The sequence below is a fragment of the Chelonia mydas genome, chromosome 16 (genome assembly GCF_015237465.2).
Source record: "Chelonia mydas isolate rCheMyd1 chromosome 16, rCheMyd1.pri.v2, whole genome shotgun sequence".
NCBI classification, from domain to species: domain Eukaryota; kingdom Metazoa; phylum Chordata; order Testudines; family Cheloniidae; genus Chelonia; species Chelonia mydas.
This window is the reverse complement of record NC_057857.1, coordinates 15,276,411-15,300,842: the sequence shown is the minus strand read 5'-3', so window position 1 is coordinate 15,300,842 and position 24,432 is coordinate 15,276,411. Positions and strand designations below refer to the sequence as shown.

Genomic DNA, 24,432 nt, shown 5'->3' with positions numbered 1-24,432 from the left:
TATAACAACTATGGGTCAGGGACTCTAAAGGGCATAAAAGCAGGGGTCAAAACTAAAGGTATATCACCTGTATTTGGGCATAAATGTTCCCCAAAATCCAAACTCCCTCCCAGGATTTCATGTGCAGTCAAAAGAAAGCAGTTTTGACCTATGATACTAACCCGCTAAAAATCAAAGGGGCAGCTTTTTGGGAGGTAGGTAGCAGTCCCTCCCTGACTAGTATTAAGCCAGAAAGAATACCACTGTAGCTCTTTCTTTACTCTAGAGACAGGTAAAGGATTCTTTAATCAGTTAATTCTTCTCTGTCCACAAAAATATTTTCTTTCCTATGTCAGGGAGAGAAGAATGCAGTGGAAAGTAAGTTAGTGCAGAATTAATCTTAATAATCTTTTATCAATAATGCTTTGAAGTAATTATTGCAATGGAACAGGTTTAGGTTTTTGCAATTAAGTATGTCTTCTGAAATTCTCCATGTTTTTTATATTATGATCTCAAGAGAAAGAGGCTGCATCTTCCTATATGTTTGTACAGTGCCAGCTACATTTTGGGAATAAATGTATTGCAAATCATCATAATAGGCATTCCTTAGATGTTTAGTTTAGAATATATTTTTAAAAGGGACCAACCCACATAGTAATAGTTCTCACCTTAGTGCAATCAGTTTGACAAGTGGGTAGAAGTATCAGCTACACATTCTAAACTGTAAATATAATTGGTAAAAAGATCAGGAATTCTTTTACAGTTTATGCCACCAGTTCAAAGCCAGCCCAGTGGCTGCATAATAGTTAGTGAAGCAAGTTGGAAGTCTCAGTACAGTTCCTACTTGTTAGGAATCCACATAATAGCCACCATCACACTGGATGCTAGTTGGCCCTGTAATTTTACCTAGCTTCTAACTAAGATATTTATAGGGCAATAATCAGAGTAGTATCTAGGTGCAAAATGACCATAAAAATTAGTTTGGCAGTCTCAGTTCAATCCAGAAGTTTAAGCATGTACAGTGGACTTCCCCTCCCTCCTAGGTGGTGGCCCGTCAGGTCAGAGGTGAGGTAGTTTGGTGAGAAAGTATGGGAGAAGTCTGTACTTCCTTTGTTCACATCCCATTACCCACAGGAGAGGGGTAAGTCTTTGTTCTCTAGCACTGTCATTGCAGCACAATTAACTCACTAAATTTTCTTTTAAAATATTAAGTTAATTAAATTCAATGAAATATGTAGAGTGCTGAATACATATCAGTAGTGAAAAGAAACTTTAACCATCTCATATCTATCTAGGGGCTGTACAGGAAATAAACCCACCAAAACTGACACATAAATCCATACCTTTAATACTGCGTGCAGTTCTGGTCTCCCTGTCTCAAAAAAGATATATTAAAATTGGAAAGGGTACAGAGAAGGGCAACAAAAATGATTAAGGGTATGGAACAGTTTCCCTGTGAGGAGAGCTTAAAGACTGGGACTTTTCAGCTTGGAAAAGAGACAACTAAGGGGGGATATGTTAGAGGTCTATAAAATCATGAATGGTATGGAGAAAGTGAATAAGGAAATGTTATTTACTGCTTCATATAACACAAGAGTCATGGGTCACCCAATGAAATTAATCGGAAGCAGGTTTAAAACACACAAAAGGAAGTGCTTCTTCATACAACACACAGTTAACCTGTGGAACTTGTAAGGCCAAAAGTATAACTGGATTCAGGAAAGAATTAGATAAGTTCATGGAGGATAGGTCCATCAATGGCTATTAGCCAAGATGGTCAGGGATGCAAACCCATGCTCTGGATGTCCCTAGTCTCTGGCTGCCAGAAGCTGGAAGTGGATGACGGGGGACGGATCATTCACTGATTGCCTGTTCTGTTCATTCCCTCTGAGGCATCTGGCATTGGCCACTATCAGAAGAGAGGATACTCAGCTAGATGGACCATTGGTCTAACCTAGTATGGCTGTTCTTATGTTCATTTTTCATTGCAAATAGTCTACAACTTTTCATTCATAATTGAAATAGAATTAAATTATCTGAATATTAAATTACTATTTATCATTCCTATCCAGGAAAACTAATCAAATAATATAAAACTTATTAGTTTAAAATAAGAAACACATGGTTGCTGGAGGGAGGAAGTGTTGTCTAATGGCTTGAGCGACGGTCTGTTACGCAGGGGTTTTTGAGTTCTGTTCCCAGCTTTGCCACTAGCTCACTGTGCTACCTTGAGTAATCACTTAACCTCTCTGTGGATCAGTTTCCCTATGTTTAAAATAGGGATTATACTTTCCTACCTCACAGGAGCTCTGAATCTTGGTTGCATTGCTTCGAGTTCCTTGGATGAAAAACATTATAGAAATGCAAGATATCATTTCTTCCTGAGAATCAGTAGCGGAGCCTATAACTGTGCACTAATAGGGAAATAAGTTAAAACTAGGACCTAGAAAAATATAGTCAACATTTCTAAACAGCTGGTGGAAAATGCTGTGATTTTGCTTTTTTTATTCTCTGATGAAGTTATGCTCCCATCAAATTCTTTTTAATACATTGAAATAATGATATAGCAACATGAGTTAAAGGATATCAGATAAAGTAGTGTTGGAGAAGTGATTTTGTCTGGCACTCTTAAGTCTCCAGAATAAATGTTTTCCCACCATTTTTTGAATTTATCTCTGTCTGTCTACCCATGTCACAACATATTTGTATGTCCATGAAATCTTTTTCTATGTGCAATCAGTGTTGACCCTTTGTGGAAATGGCTCAGTTTTCACCTTCTCAGAAGAGCAACAATGACTTCCACCAAGGAGGCTGGGAAGCCCTTTGACTGTGTCCGTTTCCTTTAATGCTGCAGAATCCATCATTCCTTTGAAGGGCAGGGACATTTATTTTTAAAAAGCTGGACGTAGTTCCCAAACTCTCTTCAATGACAATATAACAACATCTGGAGCTCACAAGATATCTGCTCATGGAAGCTGCAAACCTGTCAAATTCTCACAGGACTGCAGCATGACTTTCTAGGTTAAGGACCAGAGACCTGTGATCCTTTATCCAACCCTGTCAAATGAAGCTAAATTTGTCCTGACTTTCGTCTGCAACCGTTGGCTGTGTCAGCAAGCCTTTTCTCTCCTCCTTATTAGACAGGATACCCATGTGTGTATAATACCAAGGGGGAGAACTCCCAGTGGGCCCATTACTGCTAAAATGTACAGTCATTTACTAAGGTTCCCTGGAGACTTCTTGAACTTCGTCCTGGGGTGAATAAGCTTTTATAGCCACCAAATCTACCAGCAGGGTTAGTCTCAGAGAATGGAACTTAAAAATAAGGGGGGAATATTTGAAAGGGCAAAACCACAAACAATAAAGAAAAGGTTTACTTGTTTCCATATTTTTCTGACATTTAAACTCAGCAGGTGCGGTGACTGTTTTGATCTTTAACCTCCCTATTTTAACACCTCACATGTCTTCATTCAGTAACCTAAGAGGAGGAATAAGACAAGAAATTTAGAAATATTTACTGTTTAAATTTTGCTGTGAAATCTGAAAAATAGAGGTGAGGGGTATGGAATGCCAAGTAGGTGACTTGAAGGAAAATATTGTAGTGACTGGAGCAAGCTTCATAGCTTCTCATTGAGAGGGAAAGTAGAAGGAAAAAGGACAGTATAGTTATTTTTATTGTAGTGTAGTGAATGAAACACTCTACCAGTAGCTAACTTCTACCCTTAACTATCAGTTGAGCCCTTCAATAACAAGATATAGTTTATCTGTCTAATGTAATTTATTCCTTCTCTTCCCCCACACCCCCCAATTAGCTATTTGATGCATAGGCACCATGTAAACTCACGTGTATTCCTGCCAATTCAGTCTTTGTCCTACAGCACACCTGGTAGCCTAATAGTGGGCTACCCTAAACAGAGATTCACAGTAGTCAGATTGCAAGTTGGTTGTATGATGGTTTCACATGTACAGCAGGGACTAAACAATCCTTTAGATTTCTTCTTTGAGATCCTACCTACATTTGAACCCAAGCTTCAAGAGATTTCAAAGATAGTTGGCAAAACCAGCAAACAAGCTAGTTCCAGTATTTTCTGGTTAATTGTTAAACAGTTGCTTAGATTTTTCCTTTGTGCAGTTAGTCATGATCTTTAAAATATCTAGCGGTAGGAGGGCATTATGGATGATAAAATAGAGTGTGTAGACCTGAATGCATATGTACATGTTTTATAAGACGAATCATGCTTCTGTCTTTTATTCAACAAGCTGTTTGTAATGTAAGGAAATGATCACAGTCTAAAAATTACAGTGTAAAAAAATCCTGCAAGAACAAGACAAGCACAATGCAACCACAGGAGAATTGAACATATGAACGAAAATATGCCTTCCACAAAAGAGTGCTTTGAGTAGTCATATATATCCTAGTGTTCGGGGTTCTATTTCTCCAAATTTTCAAATGCTAGTTTCTTTCAGGGAGGAGAGACAGTAGTACATCACTGACAGTGCCCGATGCTATTTGCATTTCTTGCTGTGCATCCGGGTCTTTGTCTAAGAGGTTTGCAGTCCCAAACTAATCAAGTTTAGGGCACAATTGTCACCATTACAAGGACACACAAGTATTGTAATGTATGAAGATGTATTCTTGTCAATAATATCTGAATAAAACAATGTGTGCATGAGCTGAATACTGGACTACTGATGATGCCTGCTCAAAAAGAGGAGACGGACTGTTCGAGGATCACCTGGCTGATTGCTTGCTTCCATGATCAGTACTTGGCTGTATTTAAGTAGCTGGTTAAGCAAAGATTAAATGTCTGATCAAGTCCAAATAAGAAAACCAAGCAGATTAAATATTTTTGGTTTTCAGAGGTTTTTGACACAGCCACCAAACCCTACCCTCAGGAAAACTCCTGTATCCTACCATACTACATTGAGGAAGCAGTTACTTAAGGAACTTCAATCTTTTGTTGTTTTTCTTGTTGAGAGCTGCCTACTTTAGAACACACCATAGAATCATAGAATATCAGGGTTGGAAGGGACCTCGGGAGGTCATCTAGTCCAACCCCCTGCTCAAAGCAGGACCAATCCCCAACTAAATCATCCCAGCCAGGGCTTTGTCAAGCCTAACCTTAAAAACTTCTAAGGAAGGAGATTCCACCACCTCCCTAGGTAACGCATTCCAGTGTTTCACCAACCTCCTAGTGAAAAAGTTTTTCCTAATATCCAACCTAAACCTCCCCCACTGCAACTTGAGACCATTACTCCTTGTTCTGTCATCTGCTACCACTGAGAACAGTCTAGATCCATCCTCTTTGGAACCCCCTTTCAGGTAGTTGAAAGCAGCTATGAAATCACCCCTCATTCTTCTCTTCCGCAGACTAAACAATCCCAGTTCCCTCAGCCTCTCCTCATAAATCATGTGTTCCAGTCCCCTAATAATTTTTGTTGCCCTCCTCTGGACGTTTTCCAATTTTTCCACATCCTCCTTGTAATGTGGGGCCCAAAACTGGATACAGTACTCCAGATGAGGCCTCATCAATGTCGAATAGAGGGGAACGATCACGTCCCTCGATCTGCTGGCAGTGCCCCTACTTATACATCCCAAAATGCCATTGGCCTTCTTGGCAACAAGGGCACACTGTTGACTCATATCCAGCTTCTCATCCACTGTAACCCCTAGGTCCTTTTCTGCAGAACTGCTGCCTAGCCATTCGGTCCCTAGTCTGTAGTGGTGCATGGGATTCTTCCGTCCTAAGTGCAGGACTCTGCACTTTTCCTTGTTGAACCTCATCAGATTTCTTTTGGCCCAATCCTCTAATTTGTCTAGGGCCCTCTGTATCCTATCCTTACCCTCCAGCATATCTACCTCTCCTCCCAGTTTAGTGTTGTCTGCAAACTTGCTGAGGGTGCAATCCACACCATCCTCCAGATCAGTTATGAAGATATTGAACAAAACCGGCCCCAGGACCAACCCTTGGGGCACTCCACTTGATACCGGCTGCCAACTAGACATGGAGCCATTGATCACTACCCGTTGAGCCCGACAATCTAGCCAACTCTCTATCCACCTTATAGTCCATTCATCCAGCCCATACTTCTTTAACTTGCTGGCAAGAATACTGTGGGAGACCGTGTCAAAAGCTTTGCTAAAGTCAAGGAAGAACATGTCCACCACTTTCCCCTCATCCACAGAGCCAGTTATCTCGTCATAGAAGGCAATTAGATTAGTCAGGCTTGACTTGCCCTTGGTGAATCCATGCTGACTGTTCCTGATCGCTTTCCTCTCCTCTCAGTGCTTCAGAATTGATTCCTTGAGGACCTGCTCCATGATTTTTCCAGGGACTGAGGTGAGGCTGACTGGCCTGTAGTTCCCTGGATCCTCCTCCTTCCCTTTTTTAAAGATGGGCACTATATTAGCCTTTTTCCAGTCATCTGAGACTTCCCCCGATCACCATGAGTTTTCAAAGATAATGGCCAATGGCTCTGCAATCACATCCGCCAACTCGTTTAGCACTCTCGGTTGCAGCGCATCCGGCCCCATGGACTTGTGCTCATCCAGCTTTTCTAAATAGTCCCGAACCACTTCTTTCTCCACAGAGGGCTGGTCACCTCCTCCCCATGCTGTGCTGCCCAGTGCAGTAGTCTGGGATCTGATCTTGTTCATGAAGACAGAGGCATCTCCCATTCCTTCCTGGATTTCTCTGAGCCTCAAGGCTCTGTGGTTCCATGATGAAGAAGTGGTCTTTCTCTCCTCCAAGTTCAGTATTTCCAGGCTTATTTCTTACGGAGCATATGCATGTGAGCTATGTCAAAACCTGAGCTGCTAAGAATACAAGCTTATTATGGCTGTCAATTAATCACAGTTAACTCAAGCGATTAACTCAAAACAAATTAACTTGATTTAAAAAATTAATCATGATTAATCACAGTTTTAATCACCCTGTTAAACAACAATAGAATACCCATTTAAATTTATTATAAGTATTTTGGATGTTTTTCTGCATTTTCAAATATATTGATTTCAATTACAACACAGAATACAATGTGTACAGTGCTCACTTTATATTATTTTTATGGCAAATATTTGCACTGTCAAAAAGATAAAAGAAATAGTATTTTGCAATTTACCTCATACAAGTACTGTAGTGCAATCTCTTTATCGTGAAAGTGCAACTTTCAAATGTAGGTTTTTGTTGTTGTTACATAACTGCACTCAAAAACAAAACACTTTTGTAACCAATGTTGCAAGGTATTTATGTGCCAGATATGGTAAACATTCGTATGCCTCTTCATGCTTCGGCCACCATTCTAGAGGATATCCTTCCACGCTGATCATGCTTGTTAAAAAAATAATTCATTAATTACATTTATGACTGAACCGCTTGGGGGGAGAATTGTGTGTCTCCTGCACCGTGGCTTTACCTGCATTCTTCCATATATTTCGTGTTATGGCAGTCTCTGATGACAACCCAACATATGTTGTTCGATTTAAGAACACTTTCAGTGCATATTTGACAAAACACAAAGAAGGTATCAGTGTGAGATTTCTAAAGGTAGCTATAGCACTCGACCCCAGGTTTAAGAATCTGAAGTGCCTTCCAAAATCTGAGAGGGACGAGATGTGGAGCATGCTTTCAAAAGTCTGAAAAGAGTAACACTCTGATGCAGAAACTACAGAACCCGAACCACCAAAAAAGAAAATCAACTTTCTGTTGATGACATCTGACTCAGTTGATGAAAATGAACAGGGATCAGTCCACACTGCTTTGGATCGTTATCAAGCAGAACCCATCATCAGCCTGGAAGCATGTCCTCTGGAATGATGGTTGAAGCATGAAGGGACAAATGAATGTTTAGCACATCTGGCACATAAATATCTTGAGATGCCGGCTTCATCAGTACCATGCGAACGCCTCTTCTCACTTTCAGGTGACATTGTAAATAAGAAGCGGAAAGCGGTATCTCCTGCAAATGTAAACAAACTTGTTTGTCTGAGCAATTGGCTGAACAAGAAGTAGGACTGACTGGACTTATAGGCTCTAAAGTTTTACACTCTTTTGTTTTTGAATGCAGTTATATAAAAATAATAATAATTCTACATTTGTAAGTTGCACTTTCACAATAAGGAGATTGCATTACAGTACTTATATGAGGTGAATTGCAAAATACTATTTCTTTTGTTTCTTTTTTTACATTGAAATATTTGTAATAAAAAATAATATAAAGCGAGCACTGTACACTTTGTATTCTGAGTTGTAATTGAAATGAATATATTTGAAAATGTAGAAAACATCCAAAATATTTAAATAAATAGTATTTTCTTATTGTTTAACAGTGCAATTAAAACTGCGATTAATCTTGATTGTTTTTAATCTCACAATTAATTGTGATTTTTAAAAATCATTTGACAGCCCTAAAGCTTATGTATGAATACGTTATTTCTTCTTTGCTGTGTTTTGTGACCTCACCAAAGTGCTTTTGCTCCCCTATATTATGGGATTCTCAGGCTTTTTCCTGAAAGAGAAATTGAGAAGATAGGAGCTGTTTGCCTCTCATTCATCTCTAAGTATTCTTTACTCTTTTCAATAATATAAGAGCAAAGGGGCATTAAATTAAATTGAAAGGCAGCACATTAAAAACTGTTACTGTCCACTCTGAGACAGGATACTACAACAGAGGAACAACTGGTATAATCCAGTATAATAATTCCTATACTCTAACATCCTATGTTATTAGTTCTTTAAGCCCCTGTCAGCCTTAATAGTAAGAAACCAGACTATTTAATAGGTCCCCTTCATAATAGTGCAAAGTAACACCCCTACCTTTGTGTTTTTTGTCACAATTTGTGGAAGCACTTATTTACCCTTACCCCCCTATAAACAAGACTGTACTTTTTAAATGAATCTGCAACACTGGAAATTCTGATATTTTTTCATTCCTGGATACTGTCCCCTTCTGAAAAGTGAAACCTCCAGGAATAATAATATACTAGTGCCTTTTGTAGTACATTGAGTAGATAAGAAATTTTGGAGAAAGGCTGAGGATGGGTTGGTTCAGACAAACAGCAAGGCTTTTGTTTGTTGCTATCACTGTGTGTTGATCTCATGAGCTATTTACAACGTTACCAAGCAAACAAGCTGAGCTGTCAGATGCGATAAGGAACTAGGGAGTACCTGCCTTTTCACTCTACTGCTGAGCAGCCATCTGTGCTCCGCATGTAGTTTCTCAGACTGAGCAAATACCCAGACAACTCTACTCGCTGGCGGGGACCTAATTGTTATTCTTAGATAAAAAGTATTGAAAATTTCATTCCCATAAAGTCATGTTAAAGATTAGGTTTGATCCAACGGAAGCCTGGTGATATGCGGTTTGAACTCAGAATGCAGGCATCTCTCTAGACTGGAAGAAAGATATGCATTCAAGCTGTGTACATTTATAAGCAGTTTGGAAACAGAAATGAACCAAAAAAGTTAAGTTTGGTGCCAGAGATCAATCTAAATAACTGCTAACAAGAGGGAAAGTGCTTCTATTCAAATTTAAACACAATTGTATTTTGATAAACCAAAATCTGCTCATCCAGTCCAGTAGAAATGTAAGTTCATTCAGAAGACAGGACCCAAGAGCATGTCTCTACCAGTCAATTTTTATTGTAACTAGAGTCCTTTTTTGCTTTGAGACTCTGCTGTAAAATGTGAATGTGTCTGGTTAAATGATAAATATTTCATTTAGCAAAACTTGTCTTTAACTTCAATAGTGTATCTTTCATTTTGTTTGGAAAAACTCACAGGTATTTTCCAGAAGGTGAATTGTGACAATTGACGCTTTTTTGTAAAATCTCTTGGAAGAGTTTTTTCTGCGACTCAGAGTAGTAGTTGTCTAATCAGTTTGTGTACTAGAAGACAACCTAATCTGGAAAAGGGACAGGTGAGGGGAACAGAAATGTTGTTAGATAGTGTAGAGAAGAGATAACTATAAAAGAGAAGTTAATAAAACAAGTCCTGTAGATACAAAATGTTGTTCAACACACAAAGTAAATTATCTTGCAACTCCAACTTGGATGGAGGAAAAAATATCCCAAAAATGAGCTGGTGCATGTGCTGTTTTCTTTGCTTTGGCGTGAAATGATATTTCCATTAGTAAAGCCTTCTGCATTGATCTGTTACCTTCCTTTTTAATTTTTTTTAAATCTTGGACAGTTTGTGCTTTGTTTTTTCATCTCTGTTTTGTTGGGTTTTGTTTGGTCCCCACCACTAGACAGTTTGACATTTTTGCATCTCTTTTCTTTGCTCTATTCAGTATCACAATGTTTGTTGCTACTTTTGGGGGGTGTTATTCCTCCCCTCCTCTTCCCAAAGTTTGACACCCACTTTGATCTTTTTAGAAGCATTTTTTTTCTTTATCAGCACTTGCTTATGGTATGAATCGCCTCCTTTTTGTTCAGAAAACATTATTAGTGTTCCAGCAGTGCTGGCATGGCTTTTATCTCTCTGTGGAATCTCATTAGCTTTACATCACAATAGGAACAGCATATGTGCAGCTATGCCAATGTAGCCAGTGAATTTGAATTTGTTAATGGCAATATTGCCCCACATCTTCAATGCTGAGAGAAAACAACTTTGTTTTTCGGGGGAAAAACACTGTTCATTAGAGGTAGAAGTATCATCAGAAGGGGAACTGTTATTCATAAATATCTTTAGAACTGCCTGTTTTTTTTTTAAAGTCTGGTACTGTCCTATAAATCTAAGTGCTATTTTTTTAAAAAAAAATAAAATCAAATAGCTCATAGGATTTGAAGTGTGAAGAGGTTAACATAATCCATGAGATTTAATTAAAGGAATGACTGACTGGTTTAAGTTAGGAAGCTGTAAATTACTATTCTTTGTCATTAATAATTAACTATTTTATTGCTAATTATCATTATATTGTGGTAGCTCCCAAAAAACCCAGCTAGGGTCAGGGCCTCATTGTGTTCTGCGCAGTACACTCATGGGAAAATATAGTCCCTGCCCTAAAGAGTTTGCAATCGAAGGGCTGGATTCTGATAATCTTAGTCACAGTCAGCAGCAATTTACGCCATAAGTAGTACCATTTTAATCAGTGGTGCTATTTTCAGAATAAGGTATTAGTCTGCATGAATAATTGATGGCAGAATCTGGCCCAAATAAATTAGTATTTTTCATGGTATTAGTTTAAGTTAAATATGCTTTAAAACTGGGCTTGATGAAAAATAGGCTACATTGGTCCAACTAACGGTATAGGAAGTTTGAGGCAATCAACGCACTGTGTGAATTAGAGAGGAGCTTGTCTCTTTCTTGAAAAAACTACAAGAACACAACTAACCACTGGACAGTGATATAATTTGATATTCTTATATCCAGGGTGATGCTAGTAAGCACCATAAGATCATAGTGATAGATTTTTAAGGTCAGAAGGGATCAGTTTGACTTCTTGTCTAACATAAGCAGGAGAATTCCACCAATAATTCCTGCATCAAGCCCATACGTGGTGGTTCAGCTACAACATATGTTTTAGAAAGCCCCTCAGTCTTGATGTAAAGGCTTCAGTGGTGGAGTGTCTACCACAGCCATGGTAAATTTGTCCCAGTGGTTAAGTACCATCACTGTCAAACAAAAATTACATCTTATTTTCAATCTGAATATGTCTGGCTTCAACTTCCAGCCATTGGCTCTTGTCATGACTTTGTCTGGTAGATTAAAAAGCCCCCTGCTATCAGAAACCTTCTCCCCATGTAAGTTAGTAAGTAGACCATGAACATATTTGTGGATTCTTGGTTATAGAGGAGACCAAGAAGAGTGCTAAATCTGTATCAGTTTGATGTAAACAACCTTAAGTGAAACTTTAAGAATTATGTTTTCTTTCCTTTCTTGTTAGAAGAGGGTATCCATTTTTCCATGAAAATGTGGTACTATACACATAAATAATCCTGTCAAATATGAAATCTTTGTGGGGAAGAGTGGAATCATTTTTTTAAAATAGTATAAAATAGCTTGACTTTTAAGAGGTCTTCCACTCCTTTTACCACAAGATTGTCTACCTAGACAACTTAAATTTGGTATTGGAATTGAAACTTGAAAATAATTTCCCTCATCCAGAAAAGGGAAATTTGTGTATGAATAATGTTAGTGAGTTCTCTGCTTCATCACTGTAGATCTTTTCCTCCATAGAGTAAATCAACATGACTTAAGGGAACATAAAACTTAGGAAAAGTGGCAAAAAGGAAATGTAGGCCTATAAAGAAGAGAACACTTAAGATTTTCCTCTGAAGCTGCTTGCTAGTGGTTCAGCTTGTTAATGATCCCGTAGTGCTACACGGGGTTTCCTTGTAGAGCCACAGCCAAGAGGGTATTATGCTACTCTTCTTCACTGTAGAAGGCTAAAATACAAGTGAAGCAAATTCCTTGATGTAGCTTTTTTTGAATATTACACTATTTTCTCCAGATTTCTGCTGATCATAATAAGTTATATAGAAAACCTATGTAGTACTTTCCAGCTAAGGATCTCGAAGTGCCTTTGTCAAGGTTCCTTCCCCACTCTGAACTCTAGGGTACAGATGCGGGGACCTGCATGAAAGACCCCCTAAACTTATTCTTACCAGCTTAGGTTAAAAATTTCCCCAAGGTACAAACTTTGCCTTGTCCTTGAACAGTATGCCGCCACCACTAAGCGTGTAAAACAAAGAACAGGGAAAGAGACCACTTGGAGACGTCTTCCCCCAAAATATCCCCCCAAGCCCTACACCCTCTTTCCTGGGTAATGCTTGATAATAATCCTCACCAATTGGTACAGGTCCAAACCCTTGGATCTTAAGAACAATGAAAAATCAATCAGGTTCTTAAAAGAAGAATTTTAATTAAAGAAAAGGTAAAAGAATCACCTCTGTAAAATCAGGATGGTAAATACCTTACAGGGTAATCAGATTCAAAACATAGAGAATCCCTCTAGGCAAAACCTTAAGTTACAAAAAGACACAAAAACAGGAATATACATTCCATTCAGCACATCTTATTTTACCAGCCATTAAACAAAAGAAAATCTAATGCATTTTCTAGCTAGATTACTTACTAACTTAACAGGAGTTGGAAGGCTTGCATTTCTGATCTGTCCCCGGCAAAAGCATCACACAGACAGAACCCTTTGTCTCTCCTCCCCCCCCCGCCCCCGAGCTTTGAAAGTATCTTGTCCCATCATTGATCATTTTGGGTCAGGTGCCAGCTAGGTTATCTTAGCTTCTTAACCCTTTACAGGTGAAAGGGTTTTGCCTCTGGCCAGGATGGATTTTATAGCACTGTATACAGAAAGGTGGTTACCCTTCCCTTTATGTTTATGACAGGCTTACAAAGGTGGGTCAGTAAATTGAGGCATAAAAAAATTAAGTGACTTGCCCAGTGTCATTCAGTGAGTCATTAGCAGAATTAGGAATAGAACCTATTTCTCCTGGCTTCTAGCCCCCTTGTTTAATGACTTAAACCATGCTTCCTCCCTATATTATTAGCTATTACCATGGCGTTGCATTGTAAAGGTGCTTTTAGTTTTTAGTATTTGTGTATGAAAACACTAATTACATTTGTGTCTCAATGAATTCTCTTGTGTAGAGAGCTAAAGAATGGGACTGTGTTTGAGAGAGCCACACAAACATCTTTGTGTTGCTATCTGAATATCTTGGGTGTCACGTAATTCTTTCTTCACATCTTCCCTTTGAGATGTTATGCTGTTTCCATTTAAAGTAACACATCTTTGTCTGAAATAATGAATTAATAAGGAGGTCTTTCCCTTCTGTCTGTGGCACAGGTGACAGATCATGCAACCACTGCGTTATTGCATTACCAGCTGCCCCAGATGCCAGATGTGGTGGTCAGATCCTTCATGGTAAGCTTATTTTAAAAGAATTTCTTCCAGCTGGACTTCAGCCTGGTGAGAATGATTGATACCAGGCAGTTTGTTACACAGAGTAATTTCCCATATTGAAAGTGGTTAAAAATAATTATTTACTAAATTCCCTCAGGTCTCACAACTGAAGAAGGTAACCAATGTTATTTGTAATTAGTACTCTTTAAAGTAAATAGTGCCGTTCTCAGTACACTGGGATGGATGATATTCGAAGATTCCTGTATATGCAGCTGTATAACTCGTTATAGCTCTCAATGTTTGCTTGCTGAATCTTATCTGTGAAGCTGGTCTGGGGTCAGCTCTGAAACTAACATGCAAATGAGGCCAGATTCTCAGTTATGATCTGTCCCCTTTGGACTCAAGCAATGTAAAAGAGATGGATTCTGGCTGTCGTTGGCCAGCAGAGAATTCCCTTTTGAGGAGAACCCCTCACTGGCTTAAAACCAGCAGAGCCATGTCTTTTACTAACCGCATCTTCTGGCATAGAGTGCACATTGAGGGATGGGAGAGGACATGTTGGTAGGGCACTGGCTGGCACTCCACTTTGCTACATCAGTCTTCAGCTCATACCTGGTTCCTCAGGGACCATGCACCTCTGGCATAATTCTTGCCATAGCTGGCACAGACTGGCTCTCAGAATCAAGAGAGGAAAAGTGCGCACTCACGCATGCACGCACACACGCACAAACCTATCCCACAGTTTTATCAGAAAGAAATATCTTAATTATTAAGTAGTACTATTTATTAAGAATTACCTAATTTATTTAAAACAATCTGTCTCAATATACAGATTTCAATTTAGCATATATGAACTTCGAATATATTTATAATTTTGTTTGTAAAAACAGATTTTTGTATAAACTGTACTGCTGTTTGGTGAGTAAGAACAATGGTTCCTTATTCAGTACTCCTTCTGGCAGGATATAGTTTGGCAGTGGAAAACAGCTAGGGCTCAATCTACCCCACCTACTGTCGAAGAAACACTTTTTCACTTTTCATAAAATTTATTTCAACTTTTTTATAATTGTCCAGAACAAGTGATAGAGACATGGGCATTTTTTAAAATCAGGATCCAGTTTGCTTTGTCTACCATCAGTCTCCACCACTCCTGGAGAAAACTTAGATTCACATGTGGAAAGTTGTAAATTGCTCTTTCATGTTCCAGTTGTTAGAAGTCTGATTTCAAAACAGTTGAACTCCTTTACCTGTTGTATTTAATTAATTAATTTATAAAATGGCCACTAAGCTAAAATACTTGTGTAAAGTGCTTTTCTATTAGGGCGCATCTTACAATAAGATTCTTCAGCTCCAAAATGGCAGAAGTAGGCCTTACTGGTCCAATCCATGTTGCAGCATGTACCTGAAAATTAATGTTTCGAGAACTGGTAGCACATTTGCTTTTGCTGTGGACCTGTCGTATTGATTTGATAAAACACTACTGAAAACTTTAACAAAGCAAAAACACAAGCTCATCACAAGTATCAATGTGTCGGTCCTTTTACATATCAGGTGTTCAGTCCATTTGACAGGATGTAGTATAGTCTTAATTTTCCAACAGGAATGAAGAACATTATTTTTCTTTCAAAAGGTGTTTCTTAAGTGTACAATTTAACTTCATTTACTTATCTCTATATTAGAGTTCAGAAAATTTGATTTTCTGTGGTGCAGGCTAAGTCCAACAGAGCTGAAGTAAATAGCAGCAGCTTACCTATAGTATTCTGTTGCCCATGTCCCTAGTTACTGCTAAACCTGGAGATGATCTGGCTCTTTTTGAGGAAAGTTATTGACTGCCTTAAATTCTGCTGCTATAGAGAAGGCTCTGATGAGGATGGAAGGATTTGTTTCAATAAATTCACTTGACCTCTTCTTCAGAGAACAATTTTCTCTTATTGATGTAATTCAGTAGGAATTTAAATGACAAGATTCATGTGCATCCTTCATGGTGTGAATCTGCTTGTCTTGAGTTTTTTAGTTGCATATCTCCTTGAGTTTGGAATTGAGTTATGTAATGCTCATTCTTATGTATGACAACCCAGTTAAGAGACAAAACCTTTACTTGGGAATGTTTTAAGCTGTTTTTTGCTGTTTATCGCTTGACAACATTTTTTCTTTTGTAGAAGTGTCATCAAATATAAGATTTTATAGTACTTATTGGTCATAAAAATACTATGTTCAAACCACATTAGAAAGAAAATTAGTTAACCCGATGTGAAAGTCATATACTGTATCTTCATCTATGAAGAGTTCAGGTTTCTGCACTGTGACTGCAGCAGAGGCATGGTAGAGGAATAACAGAAAGAAAGAAACCAATATCCAATTTACCAGGACACAAGTATCGGAGAATGATCAAGCATAATCCTATGTCAGTTGGAATGTGAGGAGCATTGGTTGTCCATGGTGACCCTTTAGCCACAAATACCTTCTTCTCGCAGCGTGAATTTCTGTTTACAAAGTTGCTTAATGAGAGAGAGTAGGGACTCCAGAAAAATGGAAAATCAGCTGTCTTGTGACCTAGTGATTTTCTGCATGCTTCCATTTCTATAAAATCAGTGTATATCTTTCTGGGCCCAAACCAAGGTATGTTCTTGATGCTCAGTATAATTTTGTTTGACTGGAATGATAACATTGGGGAGCATCCATATCTAGTTTGTTTAATTTCTCGCTATGCTTTTCTTTTTAGACCTGGTTAAGAAGTTACATAAAGCTGTTCCAGGCTCCATGCCAGCGCTGTGGAAAGTTTTTGCAGGATGGCCTTCCACCCACGTGGAGAGATTTCCGAACACTTGAGGCTTTTCATGACACTTGCAGGCAGTAGTAACACAACCCAGTCACTGGTCTTGGAAGAAGGAAAGTGAATGGGACTTACGGACAGAACAGGCCTTCAGATGAGCTCTGAAGAATGCTGATGAGTCATTAGTTGATTCCCTTTCTGGACATTAATATACACATTTCCTCCTTTATTGAAGTTTTCTTACTGAGTAGTAAAGCAGCACTATGCATTTGGCCATTAAAAAAGAAGTCTCTGTCCAAGATATTAATGAGGCTTTTATTTATTTTATTTTTACTTCAATTAATGCACAAGGGAAAAGGTGGGGAAAAGCTACTATTTTAGGCAGATCATACGTGGTCATACTGGAGTATTTGTGCTGAAGTCATTCTCTGGGATCTGTCAGTTGTAGTCATTGTCATGAATAACTGAAATTTTAATGAGAATATTCATGTACAATGTACATTTTGCTACAAAATTCACAATGGAGGAGAGCTTATTTTTGTGAACTATAAATAACTTTGTATTCAAAGAGTATGTGTCATTTACTTTGTTACCCTGTAACATACTTTAGGTTCATTTTGTGTGTGTTTCACAGATTTTGACTTTTTAAAAAACTGGAATAATTTAAAAAAAAATGCTATTGGAATATATATATATTTTTTTGCAAGGATGGTTCTCTATGCTGCTCTTATTCTGGAAGAGAGCAGAGTGTTGATAAACATGAAATTTCAAAGGCATGTGGCAGCTTGGAAGATGGATTGTACTTTTTGAGAGAGGAAACAGATGTTTCCCTTTACTAAAATTGTAATGAAAAATGTTAGCAAAATCTGTGTGTATTGAGCAGTTAGAAAGTATGTGGTGAGCAGTCACAGTGTGTCTAATTTGTTTGCCCTGTTTTAGTATTGAAAGTTGTAAAATAAACTTAGGCTTTAAGCACAGCTTCTGTAGTGAAGACACATACTTATTCAGCACTGTGATGATTAAAATTTGTGTGGTTTTTTTCCTATAACACTCTAGCTAAGTGTAACATGTCTGCCAATAGTGGCTGGTCCACAAAGAGCATAAGAGTTCTACTACTACCAGCTAATAGCACAAGTAATAAGCCTGAGCTGAAAGTCTCTGGTTCAGTCTTCACTGATGACTCAAGGTGGGGTTGTTGCAAATAAATGCTGATTGAGTGTAGGTAGTAACCTCATATACTTTTCTGGGTGATCATAGATTGTATCTGTCCCAGTCCCTGTCAGTCATTTGGCTATGCTTCCCTTTAGTGCACCTTTATTACCTTAACAAACCTAATAAAGCCAGTAGGGGGAGGGCTAGAGAAGGGCTGTCACTCTCTTAATTGTTTATTTTTCAGCAGATTTGATGTTGAATCCTAATGCTGCAAACTCATTTTTGTAGCCCCTTCAGTTGTGTGGAGAGTGCATCTTGCTGAAAAGTGAGAAGTTTCTTTCTGAGGACTTTGTTTTTAGAGAAGACTGTTGAGTAAAGTTACCTCCTCTTTGTGGCCATGTTCAGTAAGGTATTGCACATAGTCCATTTTATGCAAAGAGCTTAAAGGACTATGCTGATATCATTGGATTAAGTCTACAGTCCAGCTGTGCAAGATGCTATTATTTAAATAGGTACAGAAACTGAAAAATGGAGAGGTTGCAACTTGCTCTAGCTGTCATTGTATATAGTTATGGTACTGAGTGAAACATTCTTACATCCTGTTGTTAATGTGAAGGACTAACCATTGCAACATTCATGTTTCAGTGTTAATGCAAAAACAGGGACTTTTTTCAGAATATAAGAATTCCAGGTGTGATTCTATATCTGGAACTTTTTTAGGCCAGCCCAGCTTAGAGAGAGAGGAGACAGAGGCTTCAAAGAAGAAACTCGTATGTGATCCTGCTATTCCTTTTAAGGTTGCAAGGTGTGAATATACATTTGATTGATGATGGTGATGAATAGGAGTGAAATTTTATATATTATACCTCGCCTTTTAATTTTTTAAAACTCTACAAGTGACCCCAAACAAAAGATTGCCAAATTGTCAATGCAAGTATAGTTGACTTGCTTGGTGAAAACTGGTCCCATTGCCCATACTCCTGCTCACTTGCTACTGTTTGACCCATCTAGCATTCTGGGTGCAGAGATTATACAGGACAGAACGATATGTGCATCCCAGATGAGAGTGAATATTGTAGTATGGTAAGTGGTCTTGCCATCACTGCACCTGGCCTGTGAATAATTTAGAGGGCTTAATTTTCTTATGCTGTCAGCTTTTTCTTTTTTAAACAAAAACAAAACCCTCAAAAGGTCATGATATGGTTGACAGCACTTTTCAGTAGGCTTTGGAGAGGCTTCTGTCTGTTCCATTTTGTTTATACTTGGATAATGGTGTAGAAAGCAACCCCAAAGTTCACAGGAAAATCACATGTGAAATAACATATTGGAATTTACAGATAATTAGTTGCAGAAAACTGATTCAGCCAGTTTGTATGTTAATTGAGTTTGAAATTTTAAGCTCGTAATTGGCTATCCTGGTACCGAGTCAGAAAATTTCAGTGTAGGTACCTGAACAAAAGAATTGTCTTGCTTATGGACATGTAGTGCAAATTCAGTTTACATAATTCCTTCAAAAAGCCCCAGGTAGATGGGAATGTTCTCCCATACAAAAAGGTCTAGCATAGTACTTGGCAAATCGTGTCTTGTTGATAAGGCTCAGGAGAAAGAAATACAAAGCCAGTTCTAGAGGTGAAGTGTAAGGGTTGTAATGTTTGCATTAAGGGGGATTGGAATATAACTGTGTCTAAATTGGTCCAACTTATGAACTGATGGACTGAAAAAATTACAATAGCTTAGACTTCACTTAATCTTACCTCAGAATTTGCCCCTAAAACTTCGGTTTGTTCTTTGTTCACCTGCTGTTAATCACTGGGTCATGCATCCCCTAAGCCAAGGAGAAACTAGTTTAGGGTTTTGAATTTTGAGGAATTAAAGCCTCAGGTCAACTCTAATCAAAACTACATTCTTATGGTGGAAAGCTTTCACTGTTACACCTACCAACCTTATTCCTTAGGCAATGAACGTTGTTCTCCTTATTTAGTCTTAGGTAAAGAGATGGGCAGCAAGATGTGGCTTTTTTGCAGTTTGGGTAACTTTTCATTTTATTACAATCTGAGCATTCTTCACAAAACGGTTCAAATTATTTAAGGCAAATAATAATGAACATGTCTCCTGAGGAATGGTTGGCGATTTTCCCTATATTTAGTGTTGGAGAGGAGTCAGAACTGCATATTTCATGGTACCTTATTTCAGCAAGGCAAATTGCATTGTAGAATGGGGTGGTAGTCAAATTCAGCAATGGAAGTGAGAGAGACGTGGAAATTACCTATGCTATCAAATAACACTGCTGCAATGGCTTTCTTTGGTTGATCAGAAGGTAAGGCAGGTTGTGTGTTATGAAGCTGTATTGTTCCAGCATTCAGACTACAGTACACTGATACATTAGTCTAACCTGATATTGCAAAGAAAACACACTGCACTATGATGCCTGTTGCCTCAATATCATTTTACCCTAGGTCAGAGCACACGGCTGTTCAGCCTTAAATAGGATGCCTGATGTGAAGAGATCACCCTTTCTGTCTAATGTGCAAACCCCCCTCCTATTACTGTGTAGCTTGTAAATTTTAAAGGTTACAAAATCCATCTTTTCTCTAAGAAAGCGAATTTATTAATGTGAGAGTTTCTCTCATGAAGGGACCCCGTAGCAGATATTCAGTACATATTGCAGCCAGCTCTCCTCTTCCCTCCCAGCATGCACACACCAAACCACTTTAATTTTTCTGCCGATATTGGACAAATGTAACAGGCTGAGTTTTTAATTTTCTACTCCCAGGTCTCCCTTGTCCCCTCATACATTTTTCATCACAACTCGCAGCTCTTTCTGTGCCTGCCCTGCGAACAGTATTGATCGACTGATTAAGCCATCAAGCTATGGCAAACAACTTTAATTTTCTAACCAAAGCCTTTTAGTTCTCTTGCTTTTCTTGTGTAGCTGTTACCCTTGTATGGCTTTTTTCATTTTTCTTTACTAACAAGATTTTTTGTGGGTTTTTAAATAGGATCTAGGCTACCAGAAGGGTTTATGCCCCACTAATGCCAATTAAAATATCAAGCAATGAAACATCAAAAGCTAAAGCTGGGGAAGCCAGATCTCATAATTTCACCTGGTTTAGAGAAACTCTGAATCACTCTTACTGAAACGTTGCGGGGGGTGGGAGCTGAAGAGTAAGAGTATCTTTGGCTGTTCTTGTTGCTCTGTTCCAAAAAAGCTACCAGCCCCAAAGCAATGGTCATTGTCATAAAACTGTATTTAGCAAAGAAGATGCACAGAGCAGGAGTGTAATACAACTCATCCCGTCCAAGCATTTCACATGTGATACCTGTGTGTTATAATAGATGAGGATTGTTTGATTCGGACAGTGCATTGGCAGACATATCTGAGAGATCTCTACTCTCATGTTATGAGATCCCCATTCAAGTTTACAAGTTCCAGTTCTGCAGAACTGGATGGGACCTGCCATAGAGCCTGCTAGCAGTATTTCAAAATCAGCCGCAGGAATTGTTAAAGAGCAATGTGAGGCTCAAATTTAGAGCTGCTATTTGAAGTCTTTAACAACCTTTAAAAATATGTAACAGTGGTGTTTGATTTCAAACAAGTTTAGAAGCAAGAACCCATTAAATTACACCTGTATGAGAAAAAGTGAATTCAGCTGCTTTTATAGTGCTCAGGAGTATCAAATACAGATTGTGATGAAAATTACTTAGTTTTTGACTGAGACCACATTTTCTGACAAACTTTACCAATAACACCTACATCCAGAGCAGCTAAAGCTCATAGTGCTGAAGCAGACATAATAGAAATGTCATCCTTTAGCACCCCAAACAGTGCCTTGTGTAACGCATCTGCCCTGCCCACATACTCTTAATCAGACACCAATGTTTTGGTGGCATCCATTCATTGGAGCTCCAGGATGGCAGAAGGAATGGTTGTCTTCAAGTAGAATCAGCTTTGAGCATTGAACACACTTTACAGAAATTAAGTGTGCAGAAATCCTATTGAATTTATTATCTGTATTACCATAGTGCCTAAGAGACCTAGTCATGGGCCAGGACCCCATTGTGCTAGGTGCTGTACAAAGATCAAAAAGTCCGGGCCCCCAGGGGCTTAATTGAATCCTTTTTCTTTTTTTCTTCTCCATCTCATTGTCACTTAAAATACTATACAGCCCCCCAAAATGACTGTAAAAATGGCACTGAGTAACTCATGAATTTCCGTATCAGATTTGCTCAATAAGCAAATTAAAATGTTTTTCCTCCCACATGATTTGGTGGGGTTCCACATGTGTGTTTGAGATCACAGTTTTGCTTGAAGAGCTTTGGTTGATGGTGGTGGTGGTGATGATATGTGAGACAGAAGGAGCTCAGTTTAACTGTCAGACCCCGAGGTGAGTTTTCAAGAATGGTGGTGGGAAAAAGTAAACTGGTCAGATATTATATGCAGTAGGCACAGTGGTTCTGCAAACCCACAGTGCAGTTTTTATAGCCACTTTTAAGGGTAAAACTGCAGGTTGAAAACCAAGGTAATTATGTCTGAATGGAAACCCTCACATCTCTGAGTTGTGTAATGATCCTGCAGTTCACTGTCTGTCTGAGACCTTGGTCCCTTTAATGGCAATGGATTGTGATAGCACATGTGCTGGTTTGTGGAATTACTCTACATGGGGTAGAGGGGAAGATGTTAATTTCAAACCATGGTCGTGGCTCTGCTGCTGGCTCCAGTCTATCTAGCCAGCCAACTTCATAAATTTTAAAAAGATATAAACAGCAGCAGTATGGAAGAATAGGAGAATCCTGAAGGAACCGCGCACATAAGTACTTAGGGCTTGTCTACACATATAAGTTGTAGCACTTTATACCAGTATAGTTAGGCTGGGAAAGATTAGATTTTTATCAGTAAATGTCGATTTCACCATACACACACAAACCAATGAAAAAAATTTCCATTGATGACGATTGAGATTTACAGATAGGCAAAATAAGAAGAGTGCTGCTTGAGAACTTAGACTTTGATTGAAGGATATTTACTTTGTATAATATGACACGTGATGTTGATGGTTTGTGTTTTAATGGTTCTAAGGCTTTAACTTTTTGAGTCGCCATATCTACTGTCATTAAATAATAATTATCTGACTCCCTAATTTCCCACAACTGTGAAAATCAATTAAAAACTGGGGCGGGGCGGAGGGGAATAATTTTGTGCAACTGTGAAAATTTAAATAGATAAAAATTGAAAAAATGTTTTAAAATAGAATTGATAATATCTGTCAATTATATTTAAAAAATTGAATTTTGTCCAGCCTAAATATACAGTCCCCCCTAGTGTGGATGCAATTATACTGGTATAGCTTATTCCTGTACCAAGATAACTGTGTCCACACTAGATTGTACCAGTATACCTATTTTGGTAACCCTTAACTGAGGGATTCTCAACCTTTGTCTTTGAGAGCCCCCTCTCCCCCACATACTATAAAAACTCCATGGTCCACCTGTGCCACAACTGTTTTTCTACATATCCAATCGATTAAAAACCAGGGCTGGCGTTAGGGGGTAGCAAGCAGGGCAATTGCCCGCAGCCCCACCCCACAGGGGACCCAGTAAAGCTGAATTGCTTGGGCTTTGTCTTCAGCTCTATGCAGTGGGGCTCGGGCTTCGGCTTTCTTCCTTGGGCCCCAACGACTTTATCGCCAGCCCTGCTCCCTGATTTATTTTGGTGGACCCCCTGAAACCTGCTTGTGGCCCCCCAGGGGGCCTCAGATCCCTTGTTGAGAACCGCTTCCCTAACTGACATAGTTATACCTGTACAAAAGTAGGGGATAGCTCAGGTTAGGGAATCAGAGAAGGGAGATATGGCTGTGTACATCTATAATTTAGGTTCTCAGTCAGACAGCTCAGTTTGATTTATTAGCTGGCTTATCAGTGGTAAGTAAAGTGCAAACCTTAAATGCTCTCATTGCTGTCTGCACCTTTACCTGTGTGACCTTATTATGGATTCATGCTATGGATTTAGTTCAGATACATGCAGGGGGGTGACATTAACCTCAAAGCCTTCTCTAAATGCTGGTTTCATCAGTGAGTTTAGCACTGCAAGTCATTTTCCGGACTCCTCCCCTGGCTAAGGTATGGCAACTGTTTCCGTGATCCAGATTTGAGTGTAGCATTACTTGTGGAACTCTTGAATTCCCTATGTCTGTTGCTAATGTGTTATTGCTAGGCAGGGATTTCTCTCTTCAGCATTCACCTGGTGTCCTTCAGAAGAGATGATTCTCCACAAGGAAATGGAGAAACTGAGTGGTTTGTTGCTTTTGTTGCTGTTTTGGGAGAGAGGGAGTTGCATCATGAAAACATTCTGTTCTGCACGTAGGCATTTCAGTGGCATAGGGTTACAGTCCACTGCTTTGTGAGTGATATCCTGGAGATGAAACTAGTCTGACTTGTCCCATCCCCTCCCTCCCCTTTTTTTAGGGAGTCTAGATCTGTTTTGGACATAAGATAATCCGTTTCCATAGAAGTGAGAATTTTTCATGAAGCTATTAGAATCTGTATTTTTTTCCTTCTTTTTTAAAGCTGGATGATCAAAACAAAGAAGGTTTCCAGTTTTGATGCTTGTTAATAAGAAGAGAGCAATGAACTCTGGATGAGGTCATTTGGTTTGTTCCTTTGTAACAACC

At 38.8% G+C, this 24,432-nt stretch overlaps 1 protein-coding gene across 2 annotated transcripts in view; it reads left to right on the top strand.

The window, feature by feature from the left end:
* MED27 (mediator complex subunit 27) overlaps positions 1-17,589 on the top strand; it is a 173,480-nt gene extending 155,891 nt beyond the window's left edge. For both annotated transcript variants that reach the window (XM_037879433.2, XM_043530238.1), the window contains 2 exons: positions 13,783-13,860; positions 16,562-17,589. In XM_037879433.2, the coding sequence (XP_037735361.1) occupies positions 13,783-13,860; positions 16,562-16,696 (213 nt within the window). In that variant the 3' untranslated portion in view covers positions 16,697-17,589. The remainder of the gene's footprint in view (positions 1-13,782; positions 13,861-16,561) is intronic.
* The last annotated feature ends 6,843 nt before the right edge of the window (positions 17,590-24,432 follow it).